The sequence below is a fragment of the Etheostoma spectabile genome, chromosome 22 (genome assembly GCF_008692095.1).
Source record: "Etheostoma spectabile isolate EspeVRDwgs_2016 chromosome 22, UIUC_Espe_1.0, whole genome shotgun sequence".
NCBI classification, from domain to species: domain Eukaryota; kingdom Metazoa; phylum Chordata; class Actinopteri; order Perciformes; family Percidae; genus Etheostoma; species Etheostoma spectabile.
The window spans coordinates 9552483-9564342 of record NC_045754.1 but is presented as its reverse complement, the minus strand read 5'-3'; the positions used below and the strand labels follow the sequence as shown (position 1 = coordinate 9564342).

Below are 11860 nucleotides of genomic sequence, written 5' to 3'. Positions count from 1 at the left end.
GGGTGGTGCTGCAGAGCGGCACAGGGTGAAGATATCAAGATGTCCTCTTTGCTCAACATGGACTGAAGTGGTCAATAAACACGGCAGGGCCGAGCAGATTCCCACCTGACTCCCAGCAGATCCCCGACAGATTAACGCCTCCAGAACAATGAGACGAGAGTGGAGACGGCTTCCTCTGTGTTCCCGCTTGTCTGAGGCAGACAACATCCCAGCAGTACCCTTTCTGCAGGGTTCGGGTGTGTGCTCTCGGGCAAGAGAACTTTCCCAGCAATTGCCTAAGGGAAGGGGAAGACTGTACCACCAACAACACATTAAGAGATCTATGTGTGCACATGAGTGAGAGTCTATGTTTTAGGCAGCGTGATCAGTTTCTGTCTCATTTTTTTGGGCAGAATTTCAAGTCCCTAATTTTTGTGACCAAAGAGGGACCTGGGAAAAAAACATAGACTTTCACATCCTTTTCATTAGCATAATTTAAACCATCTTAACCTGTGGATGATCTCTCATATCTGCTATCTCCCTCCTGAGGTGAGTCATCAGGTTACTAAAGATCAACCACCAACAAAAATACACTTGACATATATCCATTACTGGTCCTCTGCAGAGTTTGACAGACAGCTGACAGCAGAATTGAAACTCATTTCTGAGTGACATTGTTGAAACTTGAAATGTCCCAGCTTTGGGAAAAGGTGTGATTTCTATTTACAGAATCAATGTCAGACCAGATGTTTCTCTCCTGCACACCTGTTATGTTTTCCCCTCCTTAACTCCTCCATTCTCTCCTCCTGACAAAGCCCCTTCCCCCATCCTGAAACACCTCCCCCTCTCCAGAGCAGGTGTTGGAGGAAGTCATAGTCTAATGAGATCATCTAAACAATCGCTATCTCACCATTGATAATGACAAATGTCTACACACTGACTGTATAGCTTACCTGCAATACACGTGACAAAAGAACTATAACCTGAGTTTAAAGTAGGGCTGCAACTAATTATGATTTTTACTTAAGACATCTATTGTTCAAGTGAGGAGTGAGGAGTAAACCGCTATATATGGATGGCCACTCTACCAACAGAGCTATCTGGCCGCCCACTACTCAATATTTTTACATGAACAGTGGATGAAATGAAATGTGGAATGGTTCACTTGTAACAATGGACCTCCGGGACGCTATCACCCCAATCTGCAGTGTTCTCAGCTCTTGGAGCGTTTTGGCATCTTTAAGCTCATTGTTTTGGTTTTCAGTCCAACTAAATTTTCATTTTGATTCACCGCTCACATCAGCGCTGTTTCAAGTCAAGGCAACTGTTTTCAGGAAGAACATCTGATTTACACACAGTACACAACCTTTTCAGCAGCAGACAGAAACTAGCCATGTTCCCATTCAACTGTCAAGCGAAACTTTAAGCAAACTTTTGAAATGTCACAGAAAACTAAATGTGATTTAGGCACGTTTCTATCAGTTGGTTTGGAGCAAATGAACTAGGCTACAGCTAGTATGGTTGGCGCTGTACGCTACACATGGCTGTAGAAGAGCTAGAGGTTGCTATCAGATATAAGTCACCCTGGACATATACAGTAACCCATCTATGAGAGAAAAATGGAGAGAAGTCTTGTCAGTTTGGTTCAATTGAGCAAGTTTTAATTGTTCTTTCATGTCAGCTTGCATTGGCCTTGTTTCATGCTGTAACATCCATCCAGAAGACGCAGAAAACAGAAAACAGAAAACAGAAACAACTGATCAGTCCTGTGAGTTAAATGTATTTAGAACTTAGTCGGTAAGGCATTTCCATGTCCCATTTGGTGCATCAACTCTTTTTCGACAAAGGGAAAAAGGGAAAAAGGAAAAAACGTTTTTGCACAATTGAGGAAGTCAAATTTTTCTAATGTGATACTTTAAAATGTGCATTTCCCTTTGCAGTTGGCATAGACCAGAAACAAAGCTAAAAGAAAGCAAACATTGGACTGAAACATGAATCCATATCTGTAAATAAGAAACTGTTTGCTAACACGTTAGCCATATCACCACTGGGTGATAAAGTGTCAATGCTCTGTGGTTGCAGCTTTTTGCACTGGCCAGAAGACCACTTAAAAACCAACAAGATCAGAGTGACTGGAAATTCAGACAAGAGTTTGTGGGTTACACTTTACTTGAAGGTAGCTACATAAGAGTGTCATGGTTATGAGATAACGTTTCTTTTAGTAAGTGTCATTCGGTTTTGTCATGACAAAGTTAGAGTTGGGGCTAGGGTTCATGTGTCATGACCATGTCATGTGTTCATGACAGTGTCATGTCACTCTTATGTAGATACCTTCAAGTAAAGTGTTACAGAGTTTACTCTATCAATATAGCACAAGGCAGGTGAAAAAAGCCCAGGTACACAGGAAAAAGGAAGTTGAAATGTTCTTCAGAATTCACAAACTGATCATTCATGGAGCAAAATGGAATTTACAGAAAACAACTAAGAGGCTGCAAATGGCAGCCCTCCGCTTATATGAACAACTGATGACAACAACATTGCACGCAGGTGTGCTACAGTCCTCCCAGGGAAAGCAGTCACCTACAGAGAGAGAGAACCAAGTCACACCAGGCACATAGAGGCTCACAGGGGAGGGATCAAGACACAATACATGTGTATTTTTTATAATTATGTAGCATTTCATTGTACTAGCCATCCATGAAATTTCTATATAGTGCTTTTTCCCAAATGAAGTGTGTTAAATTTTTATTAAATTAATTGTTTGGTCTATAAAATGTCATAAAATAGTTTTTTTAAAAGTCCACAAATTGTTCCTGGGCTCTGGGAATTTTAGATTTTTTGATAACATCTTCAGATTGCTTGTTTTGTCCGACCAACAGTCCACCACCCAAAAACTAATAAACAATGATATAAGACAGAGAATATCTTCAATAGTGAGACAATAGGAAATGTTTGGTATTTTTTCATGTAAAATAGCTTACATAATTATCAAAATGACTGCAAATTAATTAATTTGTTGATTGACTACTCCATAAGTTACTTATAACTAAACATCCTTTGCTTCTTCTGTGGCTTTGTCCACCTCAGACCTTTGTAGCTTTAGCGGCTCAGGCGATCAGCCCAGAGTGCTAACATATATATATCTTCCGTCCCTGGGATTTAAATTAACACCACTGCCTCACAGCTCGGCACAAAGGAGCCAGCAAACGCATTGTGCAATTCCCAAGAAAGCCACCCACAGACATTTATATAGTGAGACTGGCGACCAGCAGCTCAACTGCGTTTCAGAACTCACTTGGAAGGCGGACAGTTTGTGCTGCTACGCCAAGGACAGGAAGTGCTTGCAGAGGGACAGGAAGTGCTCACCGCTGCAGTAGCCGAGGCTGGAACTGAGATAATGCCATTGTGTAAGCAAGCCAACTGACCTCTCCCTGAGCACAGAGTCCAAAGGCTGGCGTCGAGAGCCCTGGCCCCCACCCAGCCCCAGACTCCCCAGGCTCGGGGTGGGGGACTTGGTGGAGGGACAGGGGGAGGAATGGAGGGAGGAGGGGGGGTGGGGGGGGTTGAGGCGTGTCACCTCCCCTCCACTCCTTTGGGTTGACGCTGAACCTCACCTTGTAGAGGAAATGTGGCTACGACTCCAGACTTTATGACTTCTCCCATCAAAAGCCAGGACTTCTCACTCCCACACTGCGAGAGAGAGAGAGGGGTGACCAGGGCACACTCATACCCCCGCCCATGTAAACACACGCATACACAGAGACACGCATGCAAACACACCACACACACACACACACACAAAGAGTCTCTCCTTCTCAAGTCTCTTAGGATTGAAGGGGAAAAACCTCATCAGGTCATCAGCGGTAAAATAGACGATGACAGTATTATAGTCCAGTTCCTGTCCCATGCAGTGTTTGGCTGGACCTTCCATCCAAAACACCCTCCCACCAACCCCTAGAGGGTCACCCGGCATGCTCTGGAGTCCCTGCTTGTGTCTGCACTGGGGGCACGAAAAGGTTGCATAAGCATCTCTCATATTTCTGTCAGCCCCTTTTGCCATGTCACAGAGGACTGAACCCACAGCGAGATGGGAATGGATCCGAGAAAAGATGAAGCTGACAGGTTGAGGTCTGCTGGCTCTGATAAGAACCAGCATCAGCCTGTGGGTGATGTTTGGCTTTCTGGCCACAAACAGGAGCTTCATTCTCTGCTACATAAACACTCTAAGTCTGGATATTTAAGGTGCAACAGGTTGCTTTAACCTTCCCCCCTGAAACTGCATGTTGACAAGTCTCAGGGAGGGATATTTTGAGCAAAATGTTTTCTTTGTACAGTTAATCAACCTTGTTTTGACTTTTCAAACTCAGACAAGGTTAAGCATACAATGAAGAATGAGTATCTAATGAAGTAACAATCATTTAATTCCAGATATTTTAGGTGAAATGCACCCAAAGCTTTGTGTGAGTTGTTGAAAGGAAATAATAGCTGACCACATAAAAATAAATAATAAAAAATACTTTTTGATTCTTTTAAATATGCTGTTTGATTTTTAATCATCACAAACTGCATTATCCCCACTGTGTCCACGTATTATGTATTTGCTGTAAAAAAAAAAGTTCAGAAAAAGTTTCTCCCAGACTTAATCGCTTTATAAATGTGATACCATTTAGAGCGTTTTACGCCCTCAATTTAATCAATCAGCTGTTTGGTTCGGTTGATTAACATCCCAGACCGACGTCTAGTCGGGTAAAGACAGTGTATCCAAACTGTTTTGACATTTGAGCTTCACAGCCGGAGACAAAAGCGCACCAGTATCACAACATTTTGAAGTTTTTGTGCTTGAGGCCTCATCGCTTCACAAACGTAATGGGTGTTTATTTAAGCTTTTCTCCACTCTTATTGATTTCTCTTTAAATTTAAATCCTCAATTAACGTCCTTTGTCCAGCGTTCATTAGGCTGCGGTCAAAGAAAGTCTCCATCGAGACGACCGTGTGTAGAAACGTTGCGAATAAGAGAGCCATTAACTCCACGCGTAAACCTGATATGCAAGATGTTAACACAGTTAATCCCCCAATACACAGACCGAAGATCAAGTGTATTGATGTCTGAACATTAGTGGTAGTCTAATACCGGAGTGGGAATTAAAACTGGACCTCGTGGCTGTCCAGATAAACGTTATTGTGGATTGCAGAGTTCATTAGTTTCACCTCTTTTTGCTTCTTAAGTAGGCACCGTACAATAGCCATTTTTTCAAAACCTTACACTAAAGCCTGGAGTGAAATCTCAGTGGTTAATCTACCCACAAAATTAATTTAAATCTAAATTGCACATGGGCATATTCCCATAATTTACAGTTTGCATGTGTTTGAAATCTCACAGAGTACCTCCTTGGAGGGTCTCGGCTCTTCAAAAAAGGGTCGGAGGCGGGCTACTTAAACTTTTTTACACCTTTGTAGTAGTGGGCACTCCCACCATGTGCTGATTGGCTGCCTGTGAGTTTATAGCGCACCAGCCTTCACATCCAGCGCTGAGTAGTCGGCACAGATGAGTCCATGCGTCTTCTAGAAGTGATTTATGTATGTGACTAATTCTTTTCCAGCTTTAAAACTCAGAAACCTTGTCAAGTTTTTGAATCTGTCTGTAGGCTGTATTCAGTAGTAGTGCGTTGCTGCCCGGTGGCTCTCCAAAACCTCCCAGCTGGACAGAGATGAGTAGTCCCGATGCGGGTTACGCCAGCGACGATCAGACCCAGGCAAGGTGTACGATGTCAGTCATGATGCCTGGAATGGGACGCTGCCAGTGGGTCGACCCTATTAGTCCTCTCGGGGACACCAAAGTAAAAAACGAGCCGTGCGCCTCCAGCTCCGGCAGTCAGAATCGCGGCAAGACCGAACCGCGGATCCGACGGCCCATGAACGCGTTTATGGTCTGGGCGAAGGATGAGCGCAAGAGACTGGCGCAGCAAAACCCAGACCTGCACAACGCGGAGCTTAGCAAAATGTTAGGTAAGTCATGTTATATTTTATTCAATCAGTCTATATATGCCACGTCTGTACAGGTTATTATAGAGAGATTATTACTCCTTTTTGTTTCTCTTATTCAGGTTCTTACTTTAGATCAATATGTCATATATGTCACATTTTATTTTTATTCTACTCAAACAACAATGAATGGTTATTTCTCAATCAGCGCTGTGATTGTTTAGCAGGTGATTTTTAAAAGTTACTGTGTCTGAGTTAAGCACATGCAACCTCAAAAACCTGTCCCTGCCCCCTCAAATGGCAACAAGCTATTTTTGTGTGCATCACCAGTCTTCTTACAGTAATGCTGACATATCATTGATGTCCACTCTCCTCTTGACCTGCAGGAAAATCATGGAAAGCCCTTCCTGTCACAGAAAAGCAGCCCTTTGTGGAGGAGGCCGAGCGGCTGCGGGTTCAGCACATGCAGGATCACCCCAACTACAAGTACCGGCCGCGGCGGCGGAAGCAGGTGAAGAGGATTAAGAGGCTGGACTCCGGCTTTCTAGTCCACGGCGTGTCCGATCACCAGGGCTCGTCGATGCCCGGGGATGGCAGACTGTGTGTGGAGAGTTTGGGTCTTGGCTACCACGAGCATGGCTTCCAGCTTCCTTCCCAGCCGCTTAGCCACTACCGAGATGCTCAGGCTCTTGGGGGCCCTTCTTATGAAACCTACAGCCTCCCTACGCCTGACACCTCTCCTCTGGACGCTGTAGAGTCAGAACTCACGTTCTTCCCTCAACCTTCACAAGAGGACTGCCACATGATGCCTGCATACGCTTACCACTCCCAGGCGGCAGAGTACCAGCCCCAGGACTCCCTCTCCAACCACCACAGCAACCACATCCTGCACCGACACCCTGCCTCAGCTTCAGAGCAGCCCCCCCAGCCCGCCACCCTTCCCCCTTCCTACATGGGATGCCCTAACCCTCTCGCCATGTATTACACCCAGCACTGCAGTCACAGCCACCCCAAACGGCATCCCGGTGGGGCAGGACACCTCTCCCCCCCTCCTGACTCCCACCCTCACTCAACAGACAGCGTGGAGCAGATGCACCACTCCGAGCTGCTGGCCGAGGTGGACCGCAGCGAGTTTGAGCAGTATTTGAGCTCCTCTTCAGCTCGTGCGGACATGACAGGCTTGCCGTACGGGCCACATGAGACTGGCATGCAAGGACCTGAAAGCCTCATATCATCTGTGCTGTCAGACGCCAGCACAGCTGTGTATTACTGTAGCTACAACAACTCCTAACCTCCTGCCATTCCTGCTTCAAGGGCACATGATCTGACCTCAAATCTCTGTAGCTATATTTGAACAAAAATGTTTTTATTTTTTTATTTTATTTTTCACTACTAGCTTATACACTACTAGGCCCATGAGATTCTTTTTTTAAAAGTGCAGCTCTGTCAACGACTGTTGTACTGTATCTGTCTAAGAAAAAGCCACAGAGTATTTCAAACACTGGTTTTTAACTCTTTTCTTCCTCTCTTGCAGGGATATGAATTCATTTTGTGATAATAAATATCTTAAAGTGACTACTTTAATGTTTGTAAATACACTGAAGGTGGGTTTTTTATACTTTTTGCACTTTTGAGTAATAAATTTTGCAAATAGACTCGTCCTCTCTTGTATTTATTGTTTCACTGTCTTTTACATTTCAGAAAACACAGAATGAAGCTTTCTTTCACATTGATTTATTTTGTTGTATGTTTTACTTTCTAAATCAAAATCACCTAAAAGCAGACTCCACTGATTGTATAATGAAAAAAAGGAATATATTTAGAGAACACATTCACTTTTCAGGTGTGTTTCCGCTCATCACATTATTGCCATTCATTCACTCTCTGTATTACATGGCACTATCTCTGTTGATTTTTCCCACTTCCACATGGAGCATTAATTGGCGCCCCCGCAGCACCCGTTGCTCACCTGGAAGCAGGGCAGTGGAGGGCTGTGACCCAGCTTCCTGGCCCGGACCGAGTGGAGGTAATCTCAGTGTCTGCGTTACACATGGCGTCTTGTTTTCGCAGCATGGGAGCGCCGTTTATGCTCCGGACATCCTGTCTGTGAAAGATTTAGTCTCTTCTGATTAATAGAAGGGGCCATGAAAATTCACTGTGCTCTACTACTCCGTGAAACAAAGGTGACCGTTTATTTTGTGTTTTTTCACAGCTGAACATAAGGTATATTTCCATAACCCCCCTCCAGCTATGCATAATAACATAGCAATGACATAAGGTTTTATTTCTGAAAGGCTTTGATATATTTATCAACTCACGCCAGTCTGTTGCTTCATCATATGTCAAATTTATTGGGAAAACATCTTTTAAGAGATCCGATCCATCCTTGAGGATAATTCATGGTATTTATAGGTGACAAAGAGTCCTGTTTTATAAATAGCGTTTTCCCCTATTTTAAAAGGAAGAGGTTCTTTTCTGAGGGGTCAATCACCCTGACCTCCTTGTCCATTTTTAGCTCTTCAGAGGAAACATGTTCCAGAGGTGTATATATTCATGCGCTTTGTTCGTGCTGAATGTTTTGAAATATTCTCTTATGTGGGAGAAGTAGTGGTTGGACAAGGTAAATATTTCTGGAACTTCCCACAGTCATAATAATGATGTCAGCTCATGTCAAACTCAAGAACAGCAAACATTTTTAGTACTACTACTTTAACCGTGCATTTCTGAGTGTTTTTACTCTACTACTGATATGTGTGACGTGTTGTTGCGTCTTCTTACTACCCTCAGACACAAACTGACTTCTTTCCCTTCGGGCAGTGCAGAACAATCCACTGTAATTGGTGTGAATGTGTTTAAATTCAGTCTGCAGCTGAGTGGCAGGTTTATCCTCCCTGTTGTCACAGCTAATGGGTGCATATCAACAGGCTCAGACCCCAATCCCCAAGGCATCAGCAGAGTGGGTGGGGGTCACCTGCACAGACTTAAGGAGAGCCAGACCCCCCCCATGTCAGCAATGATATTATCTCCTCACACTAACTGATCAGGGATAATTGATGAGGAAGAGCTCACTCAGTAACATCATACATGTTGTAAAACGTACAACTTAGGAAATTATACATAAAAAACATACAGTGTGTCATTCTATAACTTATCGCTGATGAAAAAATTAAATAAAAAAGAATTCTGTGTTTCAAAGTGCATTAAGTAAGGAGTATCACCAGGATGTTTCCAGGTGAGGCCAGGTTGGATCGGTGGTGGATCAGGCGCACATGTACTGAGAAGTTTACGCCTCAATGCAGAGGTCCAAGGTTTGAATCTGACCTGCATGTCTTCCCCCTCTATCTCACCTAACTGACCTGTCAAAAATTAAAGGCGGAAAAGCCCAAAAAATAATGGTTAAAAAAGAAGATGTTTCCAGGTAAAAGCAAGAAATTCAGTCAGAGCAGCTCAAAGCTCGGGAAATCCAGGCTTTGAGTGTGTGTGTGTGTGTGTGTGTGTGTGTGTGTGTGTGTCCCGGGGCCTCGCTGCCAGCAGTCTTCAGAGATTACAGCAGGGCGGCCATCTACATTAACACAGCAGCACTTAATCATGGCCCTACACTAATCTCATCTCAGGTAGCTGCCTCACACGAACACAGCTTCATTAACCCACTAAGCCAGCTGCAATTTATTTCATTGAGCCTCCAATAAACAACCAATTTCAGCTTTATTTTAACTCAAACACAGTGTAGATGGGGTGGGGGGTTTATCAGTCATTACGAAGTCTTGTTAGCTGTGGTTGAATGTGCTGTAAACAAACATTGAATATACCGGTAATATAACTTCTCTTTATGAGATGAATCCAGGTGCAAACAATTATGCCTGATTGTTTTCTTTGTCACCTAACTTTGCACAATTTAGACCCAGAGGAGCAAATAGAAATATTGTGGATGCAATATGATATGTGGGTTGTGTAAAAACAGGCTAAGAACAATAATAGTGCAGACACAAATACTCAATTAAGCAATTATTCAAATGAGTGAAAATTAATTCACAGCATTTTTGATAAACCATTAATTCAACTTTTTGATATAAGTCATAAATAAGAGTCAATTTTGGGTTGCCAGGCTGTGAAAAAGGTCTTTGACTGCTCGGACCACTTTCCTTTTGAAAAAAGGTTGCAGAAGATCTGGACTAAAATCCATTTATAAGCAATTTCATCATAACCAACACTTGTAGCTACTGGGATTGTCCCACAATCTGGCTAACCCAAATTTGTTTCCAATAATATTTTATAGAATAAATAATGGATTGATAAATTGTAAAAAGGTTCATCAATACTGAAAATTATGGTAAATTGCTACCCTAATCTTGAATAGCACTTTCAGTACATAAGTTAAGAGCAAAAGTCTAATTATAATGCATTCTGTCTGTCAACAACAAAACACAAGCACATAAAACAACCACAAAATCCAAACGTGTGCTTGAAATGTGTTTGGTTTCATCATAAATGCCACAAAAAAACACTCTCTGCAAACACAAACTGGTCGTGGTGAAGATTCCTTTGTCCAGTTTTCAGGGACAGACACAGAGAGGCTGTGAGGGCCCAAACTGATTAAGTCATTGATAGTAGATCGCAAATACAGCATGTGAGACAGCTGCAGGAGAGGGTGTGCCTCTTGTCTAAAGCAGGGCTGGTTGCTCATAATCCCAGGCATATGTTGTCCCTCTCTGGCCTGATCGCTTTTATGGTCTCTCAGTCACACCATCGTCCAGTTGTGCTCCCACTATATATAGTGGATCCAGTCAATCTCCACTCAATGTTGTGACTCAATAGTTTATTTTTCTTTTGATTCCAGCGCTGCTTCTGGCACACATTCATTTATTAATAGTTGTCTTGTGAGTTGACAGATTGAACAGGAACCACTTTTTGTGCCACAATGTTAGCTGCTGTGTCAAAGTTCACAGGGATCATTCATACATTTTTTTAGAAGTTTTAGAAGTTGTATTGCATGGCTGCAATGGTTCAGTAACATAAGGTGCATCACAATTTACCAGCTTTGTATCATCTTATTTAAATTCCTAATATATAGCAGTATGTTAATTTTTAAGTTAGTCAGGTATTTTATGTATTGTGTCATGCACATTCAAGTGTACATACATGCGCCTACATGGAAAACATTAAATTGCCAACAAACTTTGTTTTTCTCTTCCATGATTTAAAAACTCTGGCACATCAAAAGCTTCCCTTTCTCAAACGTAACTTAATTTTTTATTGTCATCGAACTCAAAGAACTCATCATAACTTTTAACTAAAAACTGTGGCCCCAAAATCATCATAAAATGAGCAATACAACATAAAATAGACTTCATTATCAGTCTCATCTAAAGCATATTACAAAGACTTTTTCCTCTGAGGAACTAACCTATTAGCTAATGAAATAAATCTCAACGTGACACATAACACTTAAATTCTACCTCATATAGGCTTTACATAGTAGTTGTTTTTAATGAGACAATTTTTATGTAATTCAGATTCGTACCAACAATATGTCACAATATTTAGCATGTCCTCTGAAACCCAAGTTTGTATAAAATGATCCAGATTTCTTTCTTTAATGAAATGTTGAAGCCATAAAAATCATAAATAATGTATTCATTTTAGCATATAACATAATAGGCCCATATGTGTGAAATAGCTTCAAACACTTAATCTAACTTAGTTTGAAGCTATTTAAGGGGAACTTTGCAGGTCATAAATGACAATAATTTAATATATGTTTAATGTTGGACTTATTTAACCAACAACAAAAAAAAGGATTCCATGGTGAATATAAGTTTAAAGTTACATGCATTTTTAATAAACAGTTGTGGTACAATACAACAAATACAAGCTACAGTAGGACTGATTATAAAATGGT

The 11860-nt window shown here is 42.1% G+C and overlaps 1 protein-coding gene across 1 annotated transcript; it reads left to right on the top strand.

Moving 5' to 3' along the window:
- The first annotated feature begins 5687 nt into the window (after window positions 1-5687).
- sox17 (SRY-box transcription factor 17) lies at window positions 5688-7588 on the top strand. Its single transcript, XM_032504257.1, has 2 exons — window positions 5688-5985; window positions 6348-7588. Exons 1-2 carry the CDS (start codon window positions 5688-5690, stop codon window positions 7250-7252), a joined length of 1203 nt encoding a protein of 400 aa, XP_032360148.1. The 3' UTR covers window positions 7253-7588.
- The last annotated feature ends 4272 nt before the right edge of the window (window positions 7589-11860 follow it).